This window comes from Ictalurus furcatus, chromosome 1, assembly GCF_023375685.1.
Source record: "Ictalurus furcatus strain D&B chromosome 1, Billie_1.0, whole genome shotgun sequence".
NCBI lineage: Eukaryota > Metazoa > Chordata > Actinopteri > Siluriformes > Ictaluridae > Ictalurus > Ictalurus furcatus.
This window is the reverse complement of record NC_071255.1, coordinates 31,393,886-31,420,918: the sequence shown is the minus strand read 5'-3', so window position 1 is coordinate 31,420,918 and position 27,033 is coordinate 31,393,886. Positions and strand designations below refer to the sequence as shown.

General features: G+C 41.1%; 1 protein-coding gene across 7 annotated transcripts in view; it reads right to left on the bottom strand.

Annotated features, from left to right (window-relative positions):
• Positions 1-1,824: 1,824 nt before the first annotated feature.
• The window catches only part of rreb1a (ras responsive element binding protein 1a), a 60,476-nt gene continuing 35,267 nt past the window's right edge, over positions 1,825-27,033 (bottom strand). The window contains exons 2-12 of one of the 7 annotated variants that reach the window (XM_053636152.1): positions 23,705-23,806; positions 22,656-22,876; positions 18,194-18,283; positions 17,864-18,027; positions 12,678-12,831; positions 12,214-12,359; positions 9,776-9,965; positions 7,110-9,651; positions 6,802-6,966; positions 5,506-6,258; positions 1,832-5,410 (exon numbers count right to left, since the gene is read on the bottom strand). In XM_053636152.1, the coding sequence (XP_053492127.1) occupies positions 4,944-5,410; positions 5,506-6,258; positions 6,802-6,966; positions 7,110-9,651; positions 9,776-9,965; positions 12,214-12,359; positions 12,678-12,831; positions 17,864-18,027; positions 18,194-18,283; positions 22,656-22,876; positions 23,705-23,806 (4,994 nt within the window). In that variant the 3' untranslated portion in view covers positions 1,832-4,943. Of the gene's footprint in view, positions 5,411-5,505; positions 6,259-6,801; positions 6,967-7,109; positions 9,652-9,775; positions 9,966-12,213; positions 12,360-12,677; positions 12,832-12,953; positions 14,981-17,863; positions 18,028-18,193; positions 18,284-18,376; positions 18,428-22,655; positions 22,877-23,704; positions 23,807-27,033 lie in introns of those variants that run through there. The other 6 variants (XM_053636132.1, XM_053636175.1, XM_053636142.1 and 3 more) reach the window with 6 other exon arrangements.

The following is a 27,033-nucleotide window of genomic DNA, read 5'->3' as shown; positions in this document are numbered from 1 at the left end:
GTTGCCTCACAGTTCCAGGTTCTCTGATTCGATCCTGATCAGTTAGGGGGGTTTCACATGTTTTCCTCGTGTCTGCCTGGGTTTCCTCCAGGTTCTCCGGTTTATTGTCTACACTATTGGTAGGTGTATTGGCTACAATAAATCGGCCCTCAGTATGAAAGAGTGTATGAATGTGTGTGTACTTGGGGTCCTGCAGTGTACTGGCATCCCATCCGAGGGAGTTCTCTCAGCTTGCATGCAGTGTTACTGGGATATACTTGAGCTCCACCGCACCCCTGACCAGGATAAAACGCTTACTGAAGATGAATGAATGAATATGTTTATTGTGTATAGTGATTTAATGAAGGGTGAGAGTAATTCTGGAGGACGCAATACTGACAGGTCAAAGCTGAAATATCAATAAAAACTGGTGGAAGTATAAAAACATTTGCTACACACTGGTAACCATGCATCACTGCAGGAGTTGTTTATTGTCTCTCAAGTCAGACATGTAATCTGTTGTATATCCGTTAAACCAAGAGGAGACTGGATGATCGTTTCACTGAGCATCTGTGTACCACAAGAATGAAAGATTTCTGCTTTCCACAGTCAAGACACTCTACCACTGGACATAACTTATATCTCTGTTTTGACTGCTGTTTGTTGTTAGTAGAGCTTATGTGAGGAAACATATGGAAAAAAACAGCCTTAAATGGAAAAATCTATGGAAAAACTACTATGTTTTGACAAAAACTGTTACACCATCAACCACTGGGAATATCTTCTGGTTTCACCTCCTATAGCCTCAGAAACACTTTGGTTGCAGATTAAGGATTTGTTTTGTCAAAACGTCCTCTTTCTCTCAAAACTTTGTGTACTAAGATGAAATTTTACTACCTCTAGATTTAATACTGATGTAAGTTAATTAATTGATTTGTAAATTAATTAATGGGAAAACACCTGCTAACATGAATATTCAATATAGATATCGTTTTAAATCTATATAAAATAGATAACAAATGCATAAAAAAACAGCAACAGACCATGTATTAGACGTCACGTCCCGCCTATTAACCACCGCTCAATGAAATGATCCCTTTCCATGGAGCTACTTTCAGAATGCCAATCACAATCAAGACGTTTTCCTCTCTCTTTTTTTTTGCATTTACCTATTAATTAGTACATAAGTATTCCGTCTCATATCATTATGCGTGTATTTATAGTGTTGAAGTATATCATTCATATGTTTAACAATTAATAAAAAAGCAAAGCCTCGAGATTACTTGATGTTGTCGATTATTTCAGCAGTGTCTTGCACTAGATATTCACCAGGGGGCGCCAAAATGAAAAGTGGAAGTAGGGGTGATTTTAGACCATTTGTACAGTAGGGCAGTAGTTTTCAAAGTGGGTGCCGACAGGGGGCACCCGGGGGGCCTCAACAATTTGGTGTGCCCATCCCTCCCACTAGTATGTTTTCTCTTTCTCACTCTCAGACAACCACACACATACACACAATCAATTCCTAATGTAATGTAAAGATGTAATTATTATTAATGATTAATAAAAAGGGGGATATATTCAGAAGTCTGTATTTTTAATGTGTTTTAAAGACATCTTGCAAAAGGGGGGCCTCGGTCAAATGTTAATGCCATCTGGGGGTCCTTGCCCTGGAAAAGTTTGGGAACCCCTGCAGTAGGGCACCTCTGATTTTGTACCAAAAGAAATTTACTAGATGTATAGAAATAATAAAATATACAAATAATAACAATAATAAATAATAAATATACAAATCCTAGATAGATAGATAGATCGATCTAGGTTCCAGAGTCATTGATTAATATATACAAGACACTGTACAGTCTTAGGCACATACAAAGAGATGCTGAAGAGCAAAGATGCCTTCACCAAAAATGAAATTAAATGTTCCTACATTAAAAAAAATACTATTAAGAGCAGTAATCAGAAATAAAGGAAACAAAGCTGATATTTTAGGTGACAACCCTTTGCTTTAAAAAATTGTATTAATAGTCTCCAGTACAATTAGTTCAGTTTTATAAGGAAATGACCTGTACATTTTATTGAGCATCTTGCAGAACCAGCCATGAGAATGATTTCAATACGTTCTTTTGTCAAAGGCATGCTTAAAGGCTGTCTGAAAAATATAAACCAAGTATGAAAAAGTTTAGAAGACATTTTGCTTAAAAAAAAAAAAAAGGGTTAATTTCCCCTATGCATGGAGACTTTCGAGACACCCTGTAGATCCTGTCAGCCAGCCGAACAACTTTAACTAAACGTATTTGTTTTTATAAGTACACTGGAATTCCTTTCTTCTCATATTAGGAGTCAGAGTAACATTATAGCACCCCAAGCGTCTTAGTCACTAAGCCACAACAGCCTGATATGCCTATGGTCCTGTTAGAGGGGGAAAAAACTGTACCAAACAGAAATTTATAACCAAAGCTGACACACGAAACATCATTTTGCATTAATACAATTTTATTGCTTTAAAGGTTTGATACAGAACAGCTTAAATTTCTGATTTCAAAAGCACTCATGTGAAGAGCAGGAGTAGTGTACCAAAATACTATCAAGGATTCTGGTTCTGTTCAAGTCCAGTAGAATTACTTTTTGTGTGTAGCAGCGATGCGAAGCTCCCTTTAATATCAATCTGTAGGTGGCAAGACTGTACTGATTTCTAGTTTTTGCCATAGGGGAAGGAGAAAAGGGCATGAAGGAACCAGGAAGAAAACAACCAGGAAAAAAAAACAAACAAAAAAAACAACCAGAAAATAAGCAAAGTGATGAGAGGAATGTGGGTGTGCATGGATTCAGTATATCCACCCACTTGTTTTAATTCACAGTCAAGTGCTAGAAGTAGTGATTGACAGTTCGACTTGCTCCAAAATCAAGAGTTGGGGAGAATATTTGCAACTCAGGAAGGTACATTTCAAATAAGCATCATGTAAAAACCCTGAGAGCTAGACAGTGTGAGAAGGAAGGAACAGAAAAATACCCATTTAATAGAACATAAAATGGTTAACATGCAAAAACTACCCTAAAGATTTACCCAGAAGAGAAAAACAATACATTTCACAGTTTTATATGCCTTGTATATTTTGTAAGAAAGAAAGAAAAACCTCATATCTCATCCAAACTGATATAATAATGATAATAATGATAGCCAACAAAAGAGAGAAAGTAGACCACAGAGTCTATAAAACATTAAAAACATCTACATAAAGCCTTTGGATCAATAGTGATTATTGCTAGGGGAAAAAGAAGACCCAGATCAGCTGGGCTAATAAAGTATTGAATCTGAAACATTTCTCTCTGCAGCATAATTAATACATGGCTTCTCCATATTTTTACTTCTTTAACCACACTGGGTTACAATAAATACATTTAAAACAGTCTGTGTGCATTCTCAACAGGAATACACACACACACACACGGATATACATGCAACACACTCACACATAGCAACCCAGGAAAAGGCATTAGGAGAACCAGAGTCTCAGAATACAACACGCAGACTGAGTAAGAGATTGCATTTTTCATTCAAGTTCATCCGTCTTATGCCAGTGGCCACTGCGGTGAGGAAATACGTCATCCAATACCGGATTGCTCATCACCTGTCAAAGAAATGCTCGCTTGCTAATACTCTGTTTCCTAGCGCTCACGCCACAAATTCAAAAAGGTTTTTGTTTCCTGTAAAACACCGGAGGTGACTGTGGTAAATGGGACTCGTCCAGTCAGCGAGGACTGGTCTGGAAAATGCCGTAATCAGTTCGGTTTGCTGCTCTTTGAGGTTCGCTTTGAGTCTGAGGTTTACACATTTGAGAGAAAAGTAAAATGACAGAAATACCCAACTCCACATGTGATCATATGATTGACCTGATATCCTATTAGGAGAGATGCTCAGGAGGATGATGGTCCTGGAACTGGTGCCGTAGCCAGACAGGAGGCAGCAGGGTGACAACTTTCAAGTAATGAGAAAAACTAGCATTTGGACGCAGGAGGCCTGTGTTAAACCTCTGGAGAAACACAAGTAAGGCCTGAAGTAGAAGGGTTTTGGAAGACATTTAACCTGGACACAGGACTTTCCTTCTGTTGAGATCTGTTTGTGTTTTGTAGGTGATACTGGAGCTAGAGCCCTTTTTCTTGAGCCCTTTAGATTAAAACAAACAAACAAAAAAAAAAAACAAACAACAAAACAAAACAAAAAAAAAAACACTGCACTTCCATCAATAATAAAAAGCTTGTCCTTGACTTTCTTCCCAAAAAAAAAAAGTTTAAAACATGATGTCTGACATGGTCAGCGTAGCTGGAAACAAAATCATGCTATTATAGGCAAATATTGCCCAGATATTATATGCTGAATGTTGTTGCACGCTACTCAGAGGGTTACCCATAATACAGCTTTGCCTTCCAGACTGAAGCCTCTGCAACTCGCCGTGCCCTCTGTTATGTCATACAAAAGCCAGAATACAATTAATTGTTTCAGGTATTCCGGAGGCCTTTCTATCACTAAAGCTGAAAGGTGGATTTGAGTCCATGAACAGCCCTTTAAAAAATAAGCGCAGTTGTACATATTCCAGTTATATTCGTATGCACAAATCGTCACACAGTAGTTTCAGTAGCCATGTGCCAGCTTGTTTGCAACCTCATATGACCATCCTCTGTTCAGTCCCTTAATCATATAAAAATCATTATACCAAATTGTTTCATTTATTTATTGCTCAAATGTGACATTTTCCAAAAAAAAAAAAAAAAAAAAAAGGTTTTTTATAAAATACTCTAAAAATCAACTAAATCATCTGGTAATAGATAAAGATATAGCAAAAAAAAAAAATAATAATAATAAAGTAGCAAGGCACTTGTAAATGGTCTTTTTGTTGCTGTTTAAAAATGTTTTGCAGTACAAAAGTACTTATTGTATGGCACTCGCACTGGAGTTACGCTTTTCACTCCACCCCGAGGAGAGGAGGCTCACTGGTAGGGAGGATGCGCTCAATATCAGGCTTGGAATGGATCTCCAGCAAGTCTTGCAGAAATCCGTCTGGTTGCTCCACCTCTGTGGGTGAATCTGAGGCTAGTTCCTCTGCTGGAGTATCTTTGGGTGTCTCTATAGCTGGTGTGGTTTCTACATTGTCTGTGATGGAAGCTTCTTTATTATGTTCCGGCTCCCTAGTTGTGGCGGAGGCAGACTCGTGCTCTTTCTCCTTCGTGCTTTCACGATCGTTTTCAGATGGAGGGTTCGTGCTGGATTCCCTCTCACTACCTGAGCCCCCGCTGAATCCCTCCTCCTCTCCAGCTCTCCCCATGTCTCCATCTGCACCACGGGGTTTCTGGTGGATACGCTGGTGCCTGACCAGGCTGTGTTTCAGGGTGAATGTGCGCTCGCAGGTCTGACACTTGTAGGGCCGCTCACCTGCCGAAACACGAGGGTTGAAGCATCCGTTAGAAAGTTATCTATGCTATAACAGAAACTAGGCTCGAGCCTGCATTCATTCAAATTGCTCTTACCTGTGTGAGAGCGCATGTGTCTTGTCAGATCCTGAAGGCTCCAGAAGCGTTTGCCACACACCCCACATATCTTCTTCCTCTTGTCAGTTTTGCCCCCAGACAATTCAGCCCCCCCTTCACAGTTCTTTGGTTCACTCGCAGCTCCTTCTTCATCACTCCTCTCCTCCCTGTCGTCCTCAGAGCCACTGTCCATCGCACTTCCTGCTCCTTCACTTTCTGCCATCCCGTTTCGCTCCACTTTCTCTACCTCGTCTTCTACGTCATCCTTTTTCGGTTCACAAGACTCTGCCGCGTCGTCCACTTTGGAGTCCACATTAGTGACATCGGCTGTACTTTCTAACACGTGAACTTTTTCATGTCGTGCCAGAGTGGCAGGGTATCTGAAGCTCTTGTTGCAGCTCTTGCAGGTCAGCTTGGACTCTTCCGGTTCATGTGAATCGCTGTCTACTGCAAGAGAGGACCCGTGTTGTTCGCTCTCTGAGAACGTAAAGTCGATTAATTTGCTGGCAAAGTTCAGGTCCAGGCTCTTATTGCTGTGGGTATCGTCATCATTAACTGTGCTTTTTCTCTTCAACGACTCTTGCACATCTTGGTGTTCTGGCTCCCCCTGGTGGAGGAGAGGCTTTACTGCAGCTGCCTCTGTGGGTTTGGCTGGGGAGGGTTTCTCAGCATCCGATGCAGCTGGCTTTTCAGCTCCAGAATTTGTCAGCTCCATTGCCTCACCGCTAAGGAGCTCCGTTTCAGACATGCTCTCTAAAACACAAAATTAAAATACATTAAACATTGCCAGTGTAAGGATATAAAATCTAGGGTCACATTTTAATGCCTGTAAAGAAAATTAAATGAGCAATGCCCGTGATGACATTACATAAACTTTAATGTATAATTGAATTTATTCTTGCATTTGCTGTACACATCTTGTTTTATCCCAAAGTAAGTGTAAGACATAACATCTAACATACTGTAGAAAATATGTACATATTCTCAAAAACTGATTATCTTACAAGCAGCAATCTGACAAAGTTTACAATTACAGACAATAAACATGGAAGTTCTGTATCTATTTCATATTTTGTCCCCATTTAATTCCAAATCTGACTCGGTATGCAACACTGATTTCTATTCTTAAGTTTGTTTATATGTATATATTTGTTTATATATAAAAGTTACAGACCAGTTTCGTTACTTTTAACCATTTTTTTCGTTAATTTTAACCACAAACTTTTACTGCATATAATTTCCAGAACACTGGTCTTGATAACAGTTATAAAAATTTAGATCTCACTATCTCCTTACCGGCACTTTCTGGTGAGCACTCCTCTGTCTCCTTGGCTTTAGGTAATGCACCATTTTGCCGGAGGATTCTATTGGTTTCACCGTGCTTGCGCAAAAGATGGCGCTCACAGTTGGACTTGGTTGAGAACAGGGCTTCGCATTTAGGGCAAGGGTACGGCTTTTGACCTAAACCACACAACGAATTGACCAAATTATGCCACATGTTAAAAAAAAAAAGCTAAATTTACCTGTCACTATTTTTAAAAATAAAAGGATATTTCAGTATACAGACATTCAAAAATCTTTGAATGAGAGTATTTGCATGTTACCTGTGTGTGTCAGCATGTGGCGTTGGAGTGAGCTGGCCCATGGAAAGACTCTGGGACAGAACGGGCAAGTCATTTTTTGCACGGAGTTTGAGTATGCATTCTTCTTCCCTTTGGACTGCTGAGGCTGTGGGGTCTGCTTGGCTTGCGTCTGTTTTTCATCTTTTGCTTCCTTCTTGTCACCATTACATGATTGCTCTTCTTCTTTCCTTTCTAGTTCCATTATGTTGGTTTTTAAGTAGGTGCTAAATTTATTGGCATTACTGGTGGCCAGAATCTTCTCCACACTGGCAAATTCCCCACTGGACTCTAGGTCAACACTAGGGTCTGTTGAATTCATTGTAGGCTTTTCTCTCTTTTCCCTAGCTGTGTTGATGGTTTGTCTTTTATTGCTTCTCCTTTTGGATCCCTCTTGGGGAAACTGCTCAGCTGAGGTGTCTGAGGCAGAATCAGGACAGCCATTAGGACTATCTCGTTTCAGGAGGTCGGGGGCACCAGAGACAGAAGAGATAATCTGGGCAATGGAGGCCAATGGTGGGAGCTCCTTCACACCAGCAGAATTTGGTTTAGGTAGCAGGGGTTTTAACCGCGAGGCACGACCTGCTGCACTGGTTGCACCAACAGTGGTCAAGGCAGTGGGAAGCTGGTAGCACCCAAGCGGCTGGGGTTTCTCATCAATGGCTCTGTCTGTTTGTAGGCCCGGGACAGGTGTGTGATCCATTATGTTAAGGAATGTCTGCTCCTTTTTTACTTCTTTTTGCAACACTGCATCAGTATTTAACTTCATCGTTTTATCTGGATTCTTGGGAATAGAGAGATCAATGGGCTCCATGGAATCATCATAAGTGGAAGACTCCATCTTGATTCGAGGAGAAACAGTGATGTTTCCAGCATTGTTACCTCCCCGGTTTTTGTTTGAGAAGTCCAGCGGTTGGTCCTGATCTGCATTATAGATACACAGATCCTCCATTTTAATGGGACAAAGCAAAGCACTTGGTGGCAGTCCATTGAGTGGAGAAGGTTTAGGGCTTGTCTGAGATGGAGCAACAGTGATGGTAGCTATATGCTCTTCTATGTCCTGCTCTTTGATCTCAGGGTGCTGTTTCAGTAGGTGGTGGATACAGTTACGCTTGGCCAAAAAGGCCGCTCCACAGCATTTACACTCAAATGGCTTTCTCTGGAAACCATTGTGGATACGCACGTGGATCTGTAGGGCTCGGTAGGTCTTAAGGTCCTCACCACATAAATGACAGACAGTGTCACCTGAGCCAGTTTGTTCTAATTCATCGGGCGTCGACGTGGATGAGGTAACGTACTTGATATTTTTCTCAATTTCCTTACGAGTGTTCTTCATGTGTTTCTTGCGAAGGTGGCGTTCACAGTTGGCTTTAACAGTGAATGGGTAATGGCAGACTCGGCAGACGTAAGGACGCTCACCACTGTGAGTGCGCAGATGACGAATCAGTGTGGCTTTGTCAGGAGCAACATAGTCACAAATATTGCACTGGTGGGGCAAGATACCCAGATGATAACGCATGTGTGCCTGTAGTACCCCTGAATATGCAAATACCTGGTCACAAAAGCGACAGGGGTATGAACCTTTGCGACCTGCTCCCTTCTTTCCAGATGGCTCCCTTATCTTGTCTTCTGCCTGCTTAATTTGTTGGTCATCTGTGTCCATGGGAGTGTGGGCATCACCCATGCAATCAGCTTCCATTTGCATTTTTTCAACAGAAGCCTGGGTGCAAGTAGAAGATGATGAAGATGAAGATGGAGACAGTTCCTTGGCAGCCTTTGGGAACTGGCCAGCAGGTGGTGGTAGACTGGGGCTGATACAACCAAGTGATGCCTGCTGGGTGCTTAAAAGGGGAGGAGGAGTGGAGGTTGTCATATTGGTCCTGGGAGCCACCAGAGGCTTTGGCTTGAGTGGGGGCATCTGCTTGTAGTTTGACTGCACTGCACTGCATGGTGCCTTGGACAAGGGAGGGAGACTGATCTGGTTTGGGGCAGCAGAAGCCACTTTGAGGATCTGCTGTATGTCAGCCAGTTCCATTCCAGTCTCGCCACAAACTGGCTTTACTACCATCCCACCGTCTGGCTGGACAAGAAAACCAGTCTGAAATGGCTGTAAAGAAAGGAGTTTGAGTGCCTCGTGCTGGGGCAGACCCCGGAGAGATGATGGATCCACCAGGGACAAGCTAATCTCACCAAGAAAGCTAGACTCCTTTTGGACCAATGATGGCTCCACATGAATTACTCGGATACTGTCTAGCTTTGCTTGCAAGACATCGTCCTCTGAGGGTACAGGTTTGACCTGAGAAATGTGTTGCAAACCCAGAGAGCCCATGAAGCTACTTTTCTCAGATGTGGGGGACTCTGTACTGGAAGGCTGGGTGGAAACAGACTCTTCCTTGGTTTCAGAAGTGTCATGTGTGGACTTGTGCAAGTCTAATGCCGCATTTAAAGGGAAAGCTTTATCACAGGTCTCACACACAAATCGATGAAGCTTGCTGGCGCAGCGGCGTAGATTGGTTTCACACCAAACCTATTGATTGGAATAATTAATTACTACTATACAGTAGAATCACAATGAACTTAACTACCACATAATAAAAACTTTTAGGGGTATCATTCAATTGGAGCAGACAGACATAAGTGCAGGTAATTACCTGGGCAATGTCAGGAAATTTGTGGCAGGAGAAATCAATAAAAGCTAGATCGTTGAAGCCTAAGGGTATGGAGGGGTTGTTCTGAATGAATGGGCGTCCACTGGGGTCAGTTGGCAGCTGCTTATGGATGACAGCATTGTGACGGAGCAAACCTCGGTGTGTCCGAAATGAGATGCAACAATGATCACACCTACGAGTAATAACAGATTTTAGAACATGGACCCTCACTAAACAAAGACTGTTTAATCCTTAATGCAAAATAATAATTATATTTAACCAAAATTTGTGACTGTTGAGTAACACTCAAGATGCTTAGATGGGTTTAGAAACACTGTAATCAAGTAGGGCTGCAACTAACGATTATTTTCATAATGGATTAGTTGGCCGATTATGGATTAGTTGGGGGTGTCAAACTTTCAGTATCATTTTTTTGTTTATTTAAAATAAAATCCACAAACTGAGTGTTACAAATATAAACTTCAGACTAAAACTTTACACAACTGTTTGTCCAATTATACAAGACTGAAAAGAACCCAATGCACACAGACACACACCAGAATATATGTTATTAATTTAGGACTATAGTTTAATTCAGTGCTTTTTGTGCATCCATAAAAAATTATGCATAAATACTTATATATGATAAAAAACTGGGAATAAAAGGTAACGGTGACAAACAATAAACTGAAGAAAGTCAGAGATTCGTTGACAACGATTTTCGTAATCGATTATTATCGATTTGTTGTTGCAGCTCTATAATCAAGCATTATTAAATTGTAACGGACAACTGCAAACATGTCAGTGAAAATGTGGGGTAATATTTGGGTAAAAATAGAGCTGCAAATATACTGAATGATGGTTGGTGATGGATAACTCCAGCAATAACTGTCACAGTTCTCCCTTTCTGTTTGTCAGGCACTATGAGAGACAGCTGGCTAGTGTCTATGACGTTGCACACAGCTCTTATCAATGGCCACACCTCTCACCACTGTCCCGAGGTGTCTGTGGTGACCGTAAGCTCCTTTATCTAAAAGTCCATGCATGCTCGCACACATGCGCGCGCGCACACACACACACACACACACACACGCATACACAACGGTGTGACCAGGCCAACAACATGGCAGTTTGAGGGCTTATATGTTAGCTAACTTGGATGCACATTTTTGTGAGTGCTAGTAATGAAAAATACAGCAACCTAACTGCCAAACCTGTTCTCCCTTTGTGTAATGAATCATTGAGACATTTTGTTTATGTTGCATCCCTCCCCAAGGGAGTCTCATATAACCAAAGTGCTAACTCTCTTGAGTATGTGACTGGACGTGCAACTGGGAGGGACAAATGACGAGTCATGTGAGCATCCCTGTATTAGAACGCCTGTGGCCGTATTAAGTACCCGATTCACTGCAGCCTAGATCCTCTTAACTAGCTCTCTTAGCTGAAGTGATTACACAGGATTAGTGCTAAATTTGCTCTACTTCCATACAATAACGGTGCTGTGAAACTGAATCCAGGCAGGCTCACCTCAGAATGAACCAGCTACATGAAGCTACCCATTAACTTGTGTTTAGAGAAGTTGGTCATTGCATGAATGGGTTTTAGGGCCGGAGTCTGTGGACTGTGATGTCTCCAAGGATACTCATCCCCACCCCCCAACAGAGAGGTCCAGCCGACTGCGTCCTAAAGTCTACTTCTGTGACTCATTAAATCCCCTCACCACGCACACACACACACACCCTCCCTCCATGGTACTTTCCCCCCTCCTTCCTCTTTCCTCCCTGATTTCCTCCTCTCTGCTCAACACCACTCCCTAACTCTGGAGCCTAGGGGCCAAATGGGGGGAAGGGATGAATCTGTTAAACTTCTTCTGACTGGGAATGCATAAACACCATTAGAAGCAACTGGGATGACCCTTCACCATTCAGGAGACCTCGAAATATGACATTTTGCTTCGTTTTAATTCAATTTACAATTCAAACAGGACATCAGAAGTCCTTCAAATGTTTAATGATGGGGAAAACTGCAGCAGTTAACTGCAGTCAAGCTATAGGCAAGCCCAGGAAACAACACCCCAATTGGTATGCAAGAGGACTCTCTGCTCGGATGTGTTAAATTATGACCATTTCAGCACAAAGAAGGCCTCCATAATCTCCCAGCAACTGCTGCAGTTCTGCCTAAACCTCCACCCTCTAGTGTCCTCTATCAGCACAGCTCTCAATGCAAAGACACAGTAGTCTTTCCTGAATATTATATTATATATAATGTAATGTATGGAGAATCAGTGAAAAAAATCTGCCATAATCTGCATAGATATGTACTAAATTTTTCATCATTTATAACTTTTGAGGTTTAGTGCAATCAGTATGTAGTATGTTCTGTAGGAGTGCATATAGTTGGGGAAAGAGAATATCTTTCTTGTGCACAGGTGCTGTTCAAACCTGAATGCAGTGTCAGGATGGATTTCCATATGAGTTTCCAGTTCATATTTGGAGCTGAGAGTCTTGAAGCAAATGGGGCATGGTAGCTGCTCCTCCTGCTCCTTGCTCACAGTCTGGTCATCCACTCCACCATCTTCTAAAACCTGCTATAGCAAAGACAGAGCAGTATCAGTCACACAGGCTGATGTTGGAAGGTATGGGTAGTAGGTATGTAATGAGTAATTACATCATCGATTATGCAAATTAAGCAGATTTTTAGGCATCTATATCCAGACATGATCCATATGTATAAATTAAAGTAAGAATTAAGGAGCTTCTTTGACTTTTTATATCCTAATAAAAATAGTTACAACAATAGAATCGATTTATCCTTAGTCAATTGACTTAATCCAGGATGTCTAACAAGTATTGGCCGATTCAAATGTGGCAAAAATCGCACTAAATATAACAGCCACAAATCTAACCTTTTTGCTGGATGGCTCATCAGCTTGTTCTCCATCATCACTATGGCTGGGTTTCTTCTTGGAAATAACAGCAGAGGGGCGTTTCCGTTTACCGGATGGTGGAGGGCTGGTGGAGCTGGAGAGGGAAGAATCTTTATCGTGGATCTTCATGTGCCTGCAAATGGGGGGAAAAAAAAAAAAAAAAAAAAAAAATGGTAGAACTTCTCAGTGTGTTGCAAATAAATAAAATGGCGTCTTATAAACATATTTTGTTTTAGAAGGGAAATTAAAACCTACATTAATATCAGCAGTCACGAATTTTCTTGAATAAATACATTTCATTGTGGCCGAGATTTGAACTTGATGCTTAAACGACCGGCATGGCTTCTATTTGAACGGAAGAACGTTTGCGAATCAGATAACCCAGCCAACTGGGTGGGTTGCTCATTTGGAGTGCCTGGTTGATGGATAATCTTCAAGTAAAACTGGACCGAGGAATCTTTCATGCTTCCTGATGGAAATGGCACCAAGAGGAAAAGCACTAATGGGCTAAAACCTCCTGCAATTATCCCAGAGCATGAGTATGCCCTTACATGGATAACATGCACAGGAATAGGCAATGTTCCATGAAGAGACCCAGAGGCAAGTCCTCTTCATTTTAGTAGTCAGGAAACCAAAATGGAGCTTTCTGATTTGTAAACATGAAGGAAAAGCATGTTTCTACCCTCGAATGACCCCAACATCTCTTTCTTTTCCCGTGTCTTCTTACTTCTCATGGCTCCCATACTCCATGCCAATTAGAGGTAAGAAAGATTTAAAGCAAGCCGACCTGGGCAAAGGATCAAAGTTTATAGAAGTGTTATGTAACAGGCCTGTACTGACGTGTGTATTTCCAATGACACACAGAGCATCAAAACCTGTACTGACTATGTGCATCTCTTACACATTTCTCGGTTAACCATCTGTGGCTATATTTTTGCATATAAAGTGGATTTGCACTTGTGCATGTGTGAAAAGGGGCAGCCATCTCAACCTCTGGTCATCTGAGTTTCAAGAGTTTCATCTTTCACTCAGTAGTTTATTAATAGCAGGCAGAGAATTCACCGCCCATTTGGGGATTTGATTCTTTCTCTGCTCTGGACTCTGACACCGAGCTTGATAAATCACAGCAGACTGCCAAATCAGCGAACCATGATTGGATGGAGATCACCACAGGCATCCTACAAGTATATGATAAGTTTAAGCTGATTAATTAGTTTGAATATACTTTAGTAACAGAAAAGCATCGACCATGCTATCATGAAAACAAGTGTACTCATTTTCCCCAGCGTTAAACTCAGACCCAGTTTTATTTGTTCTAGGCTTCCTGCCTTTGGATCATGGGTGTTTCTTTAGAAATTATAGGAGTCAGCTAGCTAATCTGTAAAGGATCATAAAACTTGTCGATGCCTCAACAAGTCCATTCCTGACATTCCAACACAGCACCACAGTGTAAAGGCAGGGGGCGCTGTGTGGTCAGGTTCCCAATGCAATGTCACACCAAGGGCACTACCCTTAACTCTGTGGCCGTTTAGCAGTGTAACCAACGCTGGAGGAGTTTAAGCAAATAAAAGCAGCCAATCAGCTCGCATGTGGCTGCCCTCCTCTGTCAGTTGCGATCTCTCTCTCTCTCTCTCTCTCTCTCTCTCCCTCCTTGACAACGGTGACTCCCTCCTCCCTGCCCCCATTTTCATGTGATGCTTTGGCACAAAATGGTGGCCTCCTTGCCAACAACATAGACAACTTCCTTGTGCATCACGGTTTGCAACAGCATGAAAACTTTGACTTGTGTATTCTTTTACAGAGTTCACTAATGTTCATTATTAATTAAAAAAAAACAATACTGCCTAGCTTGATCAGCCAATGAGTAATAAACAGGAGGAAGATTATTCTTACAGCCATACCGACACAGTGAGAGACAATAATACACAGTAAAGGGAGGCAAACAGACCAGTTTCTCAACTCATCACTCATCAGCAAGCATAACTCTCAGCAGCTCTTGTCTGATTAACCGCCTCGCACTGAAAACCAGGAGAAAACGTTTCTCTTTTTCAATGTTCAATCAGGTGAAAAAAGTTTGGGGGTACGCTATCTCTATCTCTCGCTGTCGTTCAATCCCCCTCCTCCATGTCTCAAAACAATCAGCACCTGAGCTTCAGGGAGGATGTTGGTGCTTGCCCCTCCACCACCACAACCTGCTGGTAGAAGATACCACATGTGAAACAACGGAGAGGGAAGCGCTTCAAAAGACGTCCGTTTCCTATGCACAGTCCTTCTTTCATAATAAACTGTCTCTGTCCTGTGCACATTCAAAAGTACCTTGTAAACACACACACACACACCAACGCCCATCCATTATCTCAGTGGCACACTTGTCGCATGTGTAACCCATGCAGGCAGTGTGGCGGTGCAGCATCAGGGCGAGGTTCAGAACAAATTACAAAGAAAGACGGAATCAATGATTGGATTTAGTTTTTTTTTTAAATGGATGTCTGATGTTAAGGAAATAACTCTCAGCAAAAATGTTTTGTAATGCATCACAATATGCATTAATTGTTGTTGAGGTTTTGCTAACCAAGCGCCAGCAAATCAGTTATAAAAAAATACTCTTATTTATTTAAACGTATAATCGTGTTTAACCGGTTACCCATCACAGTGAGTAACACTGAAGTCATTACCACACTCGCAATCAATGGCACGCAATTAAAAGGTGTTGAATATTGATTATATTTATGTCATCTGGTCATAATTCACTACTCTAGTACATTTCGCACGATAGACGTTCTAAGATATATTACAGGATATAGACAAAGATAGCATATTGCGACTGTACAGCTATGCACTGCGATGCCAATATGCCTTGAAATCTGTTTAAAAGACTGTTAAACTAGAGAGATGTCATGAATACATTTTGGTCTGCATCATAAAAAGGTTTCTGAAAATCATCAGTACTGCAAACACCAATACTGACAGAACAATTAACAAATGCTGTATTATGCAACATTAATATAGAATAAATATCTAAATGTTAGCTTTTCTATCAAATTCCTCCATATGTACACACATTCATCTATTCATACAAATTATTCTAATCTGCATCCAGCTCTGCCAATCAAATTTGCACTTTCTATTCATTTTTTCAAAAGTAAATCAACCAGAGATTTTCATTTCTGTCTCTAAGAGACACACACACCCACACACACTGCGTTCACTGTTTAAACATTCCCCTACTCAACCATTCCTGTCTAACCTCATTAGCTAATGAAAGCCTTTCAATAGCCAATTAGCTGTGTTAGAGGAGTGAGGAAACTGAACCACTCTACTCTGCTGAACCAGCATCAGGGAAACGTTATTTTCACAACGCACCGACGCCTGGTTTATACTTTTGCGTCCGTGGAATTGTTAACACGCTAAGGTATCGCGCACAAGCGCTCACGAAAAACATGAACGTGTCCACTAGGGGGCAAAAAATAGAAAGAAAAAAAAACCTAATTGGACATCTAGCGTTTCGCTGAATGGAGAAGCAACAGCAGTTGTTTACGTTCTCGCTCTAAATCATGGACACCGTGTTGTAGGTAGTAAATTAGGCCAGACATGGAACAGTTTTTGATCGTTCAGGCTTTCTCCACAGAACACTGTCAACTCTGGATATCTTGTACTAAAATAGAATATATATATATATATATATATATATATATATATATATATATATATTCTATTTTATATATATGCACAAGAATTGATGAGCAAGAATTATATAAGCAATATATATATTGATACAACATGCTAAAGAAGGGACACACCCTTCTACCTCAACCAATCAGCGCTTTAGTCTGCTTGATGCAGATGTAGCACTGATGCAGCACTGTAGACAACATGCACACCCTTACACCCCCTCCTCTCTGTGTCCCAATGCAAAACCACTTCAACGGAGAAGCAGAAACCGGCCCTGACTTGTCACGTATGAAGTGCCTTCAGACAAGAGCTAGAAAATGTGAGCCAGTAGGAATCTTGCATCAGAGTGGGAGATGCCTCCCTCACACACACACACACACACACACACACACACACACACACACAAATGCTGAATACTCCAGGATACACAGTCATTGCTAATCTTGGGATTAGACCTCATTGTTGGGAGCCTAAGCATGAGGCAGAAAGCCACAGGTGTCTGTCTGGATGGTCCAGTTCACTCACTCACATCCCTGTCTCACTCTCTCTTCGTCAAACACACACACACACACACACACACACAAACTCCTGCTTAACCACCACAGATGAGTCACCTGTATAAATACTCAGCAGCACTGTTCAGACGTGTGCTCTTGGCTCCATCACAGAACTGTTTCAGCATTTCCCATCAATATAAACCTTTTTTTATGGAAATGTTTCAGTGCCTTGTCTTGAGCAATCTCTCGGTCTTCAGTATGTATAAAATACTGTGGTAAATAAGTGGCAGCCATCTTGGATCAGAATAGTCTCAAATGGTGCGTTCTCACCTATTGGTCGTAGAATCTATGTGGCTTGTTTCTATTTGGACTGAACTGCTTTCAGAGCAGTAAAACGCTTTTAAGGGGTGTGTGAGAGAGTACAGGCGCTGAAAACGTTCTCACCGAGAGAGTGAGTCTTTTAATCTTTGGTCTCAAATCTTGCACAGAAATCATTGATACTGTATCAACCGAACACAAAAATGTGGCGATAATTTATGACTAAATTCATTAATGAGATAAAGAGAAGATTTTAAAAAAGGACCAGTATTATTGTGCACTGTTATCGGCATTTCCTTTCGTTTCTCACTTGGGATGTCTCCAACTCTGTCCGCTGGCACCTATTTTGCATAACGCATGTTAAACACTCATAACCTGTAGAACAGCATATTTGGTTCAGTTCCTGATGAATCATCTTCTCACTGCAATTAAACAGTATCCGACCGATTCAAGGTCCCCACTTAAACGTGTTAGCTGTGTTTACACCTGCCCAAATAAAAAGACTAAACTCTGCATAAGTGAAAGAGCCAAAAGAGACCGTATAGCAGCATCCATCCTAGCTTAAACTCTCTAAAAGAGAGAGTGTTATACCAGACATATCGTCTCTAAAGGCCTCAGACACGCAGCAGTAACCATCTTGCTGAACAAAGACCGTAAAGAGGTTGCTGTGTCTCTGACCTGTGCATGTTGCCGTTGGTGGTGAAGGTCTGGCCGCACACAGAGCATTTGTATGGCCTCTCACCGCTGTGCACCAACATGTGGCGATCCAGAGAGCTGGCCGAGCTCAAGCTCTTTCCACAGATACTGCACGAGTGATCTGAAGTTCCAGTATCAGTGTTATGCTGAAGAGAGAGAGAAAGAGAGAGAGAGAGAGAGAAAGAAACAGAAAGAAAGAAAGAACAACGCCTCATTATACTCACCAATGTGGTAGAATCTCGAATGTAGCTTAAAATGTACGTGTGTGTGTGTGTGTGTGTGTGTGTGTGTGTGTGTGTATGTGTGTGTTACCTGGCGAATATGCATCGTAAACTGGTGCTGAGTTTGACAATTTTTGTCACACAGTGGGCAGATGAAAGACGAGGTGTCATCCTTGGCATCCTAAAAGACACACACACACACACAATTATTATTATTATTAGTAGTAGTAGAAGTAGTAGTAGTAGTAGTAGTAGTATTATGAAGCAAACATGCCCAGTGTGAAAACCACCTAAGACTCTTGGATGATGTGCCTCAGTCTGGCAAACATTGAATTCAGAACAAATATAAACAATTCCAAGATTCCAATTCCAAGATTCTAAACCCCCCCTCCCCCTCCCCTCAATTCTGCCTTGGTCAGCCTGTGCTAATAACAGTAGGGAGTGTGGGTAAAATCCCATCTGGTGGCCTTGTCTTCTGTCCTTGACTGTTTCATTGATCCTCGCTGTATCTATAAGATTCTCGGCTGAATAAATACGCAGCTAGATAAATAAGAGTATGATGATCTGGCCTCTCGTTCACTTGCGTGGCTGCTGTTCTACGGGACAGTCCGAGTCGACAAAACGAATCCAGATATCTTATTCATTAGTGTGAAATCAGACTTAAACTGTGACCCTTTCTGCACCCTACATATACCATGCAACTCTCTTTACTTCTAGTTTTGTTTTAACCATATTCTTTTCAAAGGAACTGTCCATTTACCATTCTGTGACCGTTCAAGTTAAAGGTACATTTGTGTGAATGTGTGTCAAATGAGCATCCTGAAAGTAAGCTGTGTCTGTGTGTGTGTGTGTGTATTCCTCTTTCACCTTGAGTGGCAGATCATCGCAACCCAACACCATGTGCTCCCTCCCACTAATGTTGACAGTAGAGCAGATCATTAACTCTGAGTTCGGTTTGTAGCCCTGCTCGACTCTTACTACACTCCCACAAGGCCACATCCAGGTTGCACGCCATGCCATGCCATCACACACGCACACAACTCCAGAGCGAAATCATACAAAAACATGCACACACAATCAATCAGGGGAACAAATACTTCAGAGTTTCAGACTCTTGTGCTGTATAGGTATTCCCTCCAATTACAGACAGACCCACAGGGCTAAAGGTCAACTCGGGTGAAACCAACAAAAAAAATGATGCACACTATCAGTATCTCCAAAAATAAACCGTTGTTCAGTGCCCAAAAATTGCATCCAGCATTTCTCCTAAACAGCTTTACTGGCCTTAGTAATATCAGTCATACGTTTCCCTTCAAGTTGGATGGGTTCAGGATTAGAAGGAACACAAAACATCATTGTCCTTAAATAAACCACTTATTTAGAGTGATTTAGGATGTGAGAGCAGCCCGTTTTTGAATGTTTTTATTGGCCTCACTCGGGCACAGTCCTTACATAAAGCTTCAGCTCTTTGATTCAGTTCTTATTTAGTATATTTCTATATCTATCTGTAGATGTTTATCTAAATATACAAATCTGCCAGAGTAGAATCTATGTGCTGGTGTAAGAACTCGCTAGTTATGGTGACTTGCAATTACAGATCAGTGACCGTCACACAGAAACGCAAACTGAAGAGGATTCAAAAGAACCAAGGCCTCAAGCGTTCTCCAAATATATACTATTTATTTTTCCATGTTTTTATTTAATTTATTTTAGTCAAAGATGGAAAAATTTGGAACTATTAGAACTTCCTGATGGGTCACCTGTCAGTGTGTGTGTGTTTAGGACTACATCTGAGCTGAGCAGGTCCTCTGTGCACAGTTTGTGATTTATGCTGATTTATGTGAAATTAATTCAGCCAATTACATAACACACCATAAGCCTCTTCTGATTTCCCCCCCAAAAAAGGAAAAGAGGCCTGAGAAAGAGACACCATATTGGTACTTGCTTTCACAATAAGTCACTAACTTCCTGGACAAGTGTTACTGTTTGAATATTATTCAAAATCATATTTATGTACTGAAAAAAAATGAGCAAAAATGCAAATAAAATAAAATAAATAAAATTTAAAAAACAGCATTCAAGTGTTCTTTAAGAGCCCATGTTCTACATTTATTTGCTTCAGTATTATTGTAGGATGTTTAAATGAAAAAAGAACCTTGCTTGAAGGGCAATTAAAGATCTCAGATAACGTGGGGAATGTCAAATCTAATGGCAAGATAAATAATAAATAAAAATGCATATGAAACCTTTATGATAAAAATGCCATTGCCTCCTTGTAATATTCTTTACTTAAGAAGTCAAAGTTTTATCTACTGTGGTTTATGCGATAGAAATGCACAGTGTACAGCTACTACTCTCCGTCAAAATATAAAATTCATTAAGTAATTAAGATGTTAATTTTAATAATTCATTTTATGGCAGTCCTACTGGCTAATAGTTTGAAGATGCATGTTAAAGCCTATCTTTTTATCCATTCCTCCATTAAACTGAGAAAACTGTAGAGGAGCAGACTTTGGGGGGGCAAAGGGGGGCTGAGTGGGTACTGTGGGGTCAGAATTAACACCTGTTATCCCCACATGAGGGCACTTACTGGCCTGAAGTGCACGCTTTAATCGACACCATGTGATGACGAGCTTCGTGTACAAAAGGAGGATTGAGGGGCAGAGGACCATGTGTCCGTCCGCTTCAACACATGAGGACACTCTGTCTGGGTGAACACACACTATCTCACCTGCGTCATCCCAACAGCTCTCAATGCAGAAATACACGTACGCACACACACACACACACACACCTGCTGCTGATCCAATGAACTATACAAAAGCAATGCTGCATCGTTCCAGCTGACGCGGTACAAAATGGCGTATGGTTTAGCTGTGCCTGTATGCAGCGTATCAGCTGCAAGACTCAGCCAAGCTGAGATTCTGATGGACATCTCGTATATCTGTCGAGCTCTCTTGTACTTTTGAAACAGTGTAGAACACCGTTACTATCCCCACCCTATTTTGTAGATCTGGTTAATGACTTTACAGTCTGGATAAGGAACACATGCACACACACATTTTTATAAAGAACATGTGCTGTCTAGGGTGCTTTTTGTGCTGATCTGAAAAGAAAAAAGCTGTTCAGTGAACCCATAGTAATGGTATTACCACTCTGGATTTTATCTGACTACACTGGCTAGCTAGCAAGCTTTTCTACCTATTTATATGAAATAATTTTTTATTATTAGTTTTATTTCTAAACATTTAGTTTTGCCCTGGATATGAGGCTGCTCTGCTTAGCTTTACTCCCTTAGCAGGTTATATCGAGTTACACAGATGTCCTAAAACTAGCTACGTTCAAATATATTGCCATATATTGCTTCTTATATTTATTCACCTACAAGACAAATTTCCCCACCCGCACTTCCCACTCGTTTTGGTTCTGGACAAAATTGTGCCAGCTCTGACGAAGAAATATCAATTGCGTCGCTTTTTAATACAGTACTGTACAAACGTTTTAGGCACCCTATTATTTTTTTTTTGTATGAACTTTGTTATAGATTTTTTTTTTAATTTTATGACTTCTACATTATCGAGTCAGTACAAAAAACATTGTCGGTTCCCAAACATTAATTTACCAGCACAAAATTAAACATTACAGAAAAATGTTCGTATGTCTGTAAAGAAAGCAGGATATTATATAACAGACCAGTTTTCAGACAAAAACACAATGAAGGCTGCTGGGTTTTGCTGCAAAAATAAGAAGCGAGAGCGACAGTCAAAGTTTCCAGAAGAACCGTAACTGGTTCTGCAAGATGCTCAATAAAACTTACAGCTCATTTCCTTATAAAACTGCACTAATTCTACCGGAGACCACTATTTTTAATTTTTTTGTCACACCAAATATTGACTTTGTTTCATTTATTACTGTTTATTGCTCTTGATGGTATTCTTTTTTTTATTATTACTGTAAAAACAGTTCATTTCATTATTTTGAAGACATCTTCACTCTACAGCATTTCTTTGCATGTGCCTAAAACTTTTGCACAGTCCTGTACGTGCTGGCCTAAACCGGTTCCTTTTCCATGGTTACATCACCTACATCAGATTTTGATGTTTGATTTAGTTTTACTTATCTCAGAGTTTACAAAAGCCCACTGTATGGCTGATGTAAGTGGTGTAAATGTAATCAGGAGAAACATGCTGATAGGTTTTACAGGCTTTAAATGAACAAACAAGAGCATCTGTGAAAGTGAGTTTATAAAGCTTTGCGTGTGGGAACAAGCGAGTATGATCTCACTTGCAGTTCCTTAAGGGTTCTTTTAAATAGTTAATTGTTATAGCTTTCAAAATGAGTTTGACTTGGAGCTGTTTCTGAAAGGAAACTTCATACACCCTTTAAAGGGGAAAAACACAGAACAAATCTATTGTGCTACATCGAACTTTTTCATTCCTCCAACAGTGTACTGTGTATAGAAGCTCCTGAGCACAAGCAAGGCTTAGCCAAGGTGGTTAGATTGTTTGTGTGAGTGTGTGAGAGTGAGAGAGTGCACGAGGCTTTATGTATACCTGACTCTTCCTGGCGTACCGGCTGGCGCTGGGGCTCTTACTGGAAGTCTTGGCGGGGGTTTTGTTGGAAACCACCACCCCTCCATTCAGCTGAGCTGCTTTCATCACAGTGCTCATCATCGAGGTGATGGATGACAGGTCTGCTCCATCCACTCCCTCTTTCCCTTTCTCCGCACGGATCTGTGCATCCGCAACACTCGCCGCCGACTTTCTCGGACTCGCTGAGGAATAATCGCAGATGGTTTGCTGATGTGGAGTGCCACAAACAGGCTGTTTAACATAACTGTACAACATGCCATGTCATTTTTATTACAGTAACTAACATGATGTGTAATTCCAGTAGATTAACAAGTAGCTCCTCTGTTCTACCTTTTTTTTTTTTTTTTTGTCGCGTTGACAATTTGTTCATGTATTGTTTGTTCCAACTTTAGGATGAGCAAAACAAAATACTGTGATACATATACTACCTGTCAAAACTTTAGACAAACTCATTCTTTATTTTTATTATTTTTCCCCACATTTTATAATAATAATAATAATAATAATAATAATAATAACAACAACAACATCATCAAAACTCTGGAGTAACACAAATGGAACTATGGGAATTATGTTGTGATAAAAAATCCTAAATAAATCAAAATAATTTAATATTTTATCATCTTCAAAGTAGACGCCCTTTTTGCCTAGAATTTCCAGAAATGTATTCTTGGTGTTTTCTCGACCGATTTCTTGATGAATTTCCCTGAGATGCTTTTTAAACAGTATTAAAGGAGTTCCCACCTACGCTGGACCCTTATTGGCTGCTTTTCGGAATATTTCGGTCAGAGTCGTCCGTTTAAAAAAATATTTATTTGTAAATAAAATCTTAGTTTTCTAATGAAAGAGATGAATATGTCGGCACAATTATAATTTTTCTACAACACCGATTTCAAACATTTACTCATACACCTTCAGATCAAAAGGCGTTTAACATCACGAGAAAAGTTTCAGTCAAGTGTCCACAAACTTTTGACCGGTAGTGTATACGTGTGACCAGAGTGTCTTACCAGCGTGTCGATCTCTCTCCTCCGTCTGCTCGGCCTCCATGGTGCCGATGGCAGAGCTGACCTCCTCCCTGGTCTTCTTCTCCTCTGCTGAACTCTCCATCACTGCAACACAGAGATAAGAGATGTTTAGAAAGGAAAGATGAGAGAAAGATTGTGCATGGACATGCTTGGAGGTGTTTAGAAGCTTGCACCATAAGAAGCACAGTAAGCTACACAGATACCGGGACTTTTCAAAATGTATAATATCTATTATTAGGGAGTTGCGTCTTGACTAATCTTTCACACCCAACATCAAACCAGAGGACAGCTGTGAAAAGTCAGCATCAGAAGTCTGAAACTTTTATTTTTCAGACATGCATGCTTCAGATGTGAGACAGATCACACACACACCCTGACATGGCCCTGGTGCTGTGTGTGCTTTATGACTCCAGCACCTGACTGCAGAGCATGAGCGTGTGTGTGTGCGCGTGTGCATGAGCATGTGCATCTGTCTGTCTCATGACCTGACAAGCATGGCCGATTCTAGCACAAGCACAAGGGTGATAGCACGAGAGGTCAAAAACAAATATTGTCCTCAGTGAATCGAGGGGCCTGTACTTTTAAATATTAAACTGCTGGGAGTTTTCCTCAAGTTGAAGGCACAGGGTACAGATCTATTTTTTTTCCCTAATCCTCATAGGTTAATATAGAGAGATGTGATTGGTGGAAACTGATGTCAGCATCATTAAAGCAGATTTAGATTAAGTGTTTAGTGCTTTCTTAGGAGGCAACACACACAAAACACACACACACACACACACACACACACACACACACACAGCCCCTAGTTTACACATATGTAGTCAGGTATGAGCCGGGTTGCAACAGAAAAGTCCAGGTTAGATTTGACACAACTTGAGGAATGGATCCCAGTGTTGGGGGGGAGAAAAAAAAAAAAAAAAAGAGAGAGGGGCAAGAAAGTGGAGTAATGGTAGAAAGATGACGAGACAAAACAGAAAGAGAAAGAAGAGTCAGAGAGAGAAGACGGAGAGAGGAGAACGGTGAAGTAACAGGCTTCTCCCTCAACTAATTGCCGTTTCCCGTTTACGGCCCCACAGGAAGCTCTTCTCCGGTCCAGGCTACTTCCTCCTCACCAGAGAGTGGAAACAGACGGACAAAGAGATGGAGTGTGTGTGTGCGTGTGTGTGTTGGTCAGTGCAGATGATGAGAATGCCATGACGCTTCAGTGTGATGGATGGAGATGCTACTCAACACCAACAGGACAAATGTTGGTAAATTCACACGTGTTTTAACTGAAGATCAGAGTTACAGTGAGGTCTGCTCGACTCACACTCACACGTACACAGTCACACCACCCCTGGACTGGGAGTAGGGATGGGTGATATTACAAAAATATCATATAATGATACTTGAGGACATTTCTATGATACATGCTTGTGATATAAAATATAAAAAGGTTTATAAACAATCTGCCGAGTTTGTTGGCACTTTTATTCAATATCTACTTGAAAATTACATAACTTTAATATTGAAAAAGAGGAAAAATCTGTCCGATCGAACCAAATGAACCAAGTGTGTTAAAAGTAAGATTCAGTGCAAAATTTTAACATCAAAAACTAGTTAAACACACACACACACACAGATATATATGGATGGATGGATGTGTGTGTGTGTGTGTGTGTGTGTGTGTGTGTGTGTGTGTGTGTGTATAACTAGTTTATAAAGAACTTGGAAAGTGACGTAAAAAATATCTAGCATTACGCCAAGGGGTTGTTTGAGTAAGTTTGATTAAATAAGCATTTAATCAAAATAAGGCATTAAATAACTGTCGCTGAACTAAAACTCTGTTTACACTAGTGCGTTTTCCTCGTCCACACTGGCGTTTCCGCTGCGTTTCAGAAATGATCTCCGTCCACACTACACGACCGAATACGCATGTCACATGACCATTCATGCACTCTGGGCATATGCATACAAGTGTAAACAGGAAGTTGGTTGCTAGTCCAAACCGGCGTTCCATGTAGGGCTTACGCTGCTTGAAATAAGATTTGTTGCCGGTCGCTCTAATCGTAGCTTGCCTCTTGTGCACGTAGGCAGCTGCAGGATTATAAAATACAGAATTTATCTGCACAATGGCTGCCAAGAAAAGCCAAGAAAAATCACCAAAGCTTGCAGTTCAGTCTCCGTGTTGTTGCGTATACGATCAATGTAACGTAATGGTCATATGGTAGGGGCTTGACGAATCAGGGAAGGATACACAATGATCCAGAAGGCCCAATCAGGGGGCGAATATGGGCGAAGCCACGCCTTCATTTTCAAAAGTCTTTGTTTTGGTCTGTATACACTGAAACGCGAGCCCGGAGTTTTCAAATTAAAACGGGGTCTTCGGCATATCCAAAAGTCTCCGTTTTTGAGGGTGGAAAACGCCGGAGTAGTGTAGACAACAGGCGGAACCGTAGTAAAACTTACACATTTTAAAACGAAAACGCACTAGTGTACACAGGGCCTAAGAGACTGTCACTGCAGGGTGGATATTTCCGGCATCAATCTATCGCCGATGAATTTATTCTCTCTAACGCAATGCCATTTGTATTGTTATCATTAGGAATATGTATCTTCATAATCAAAAATAAACTGCACATAAAGACTCCCTATTTCCTTAATCAAGTTTGATGCATTTGATCTTCAAATCTACACTACATTGTTCTTTCTGGAGTCAGTTAGAGGGTGTAATAAAAAGCAGATCTTCTCGACGTGGCACAAACTCGACAGTATGAAAAGATATACACTCTAGATAGCTACACTATAGCTGAAGGGTACAAGTGTAAAGGTATCATCAGAGAGGATCAGCTCAGCGGCGCACCAGCTCGGAGGAGGCGATACGCGCGCTCACCACACTGGCACTTTTATGGCCTGCAAAATGAACGGCAACAGATGATGGTAGCGGGGGATGGGGCAAAGAAGTGATGTACCAAATCGAAACAAAAAGCTGAAAATGCATATCAAAAAGGCAAACTGTCCGATTAGGGGAAGTGGAGAGAAAAAGTTGAGGAATTCCCAACATTGGGGCAGGTTTAGAGTTGTACGATTCTATGTGTGTGTGTACGGATGAGTAAGTGCGTGAGAGAGAGAGAGAGAGAGAGAGAGAGAGAGAGAGAGAGAGAGACACACACACTTGTTATTAGATTCTTGCAGCTTAGCCAGGAGAAAGTTTGAGAGTGGGGGTGCTACTGTTACTACATCTGTTCCCACCCATCACTCTCACTGAAGCACAACACACACACACGTACACTGCTTCTTAAACATCCTTGTAAGAAGAAACCATCCAC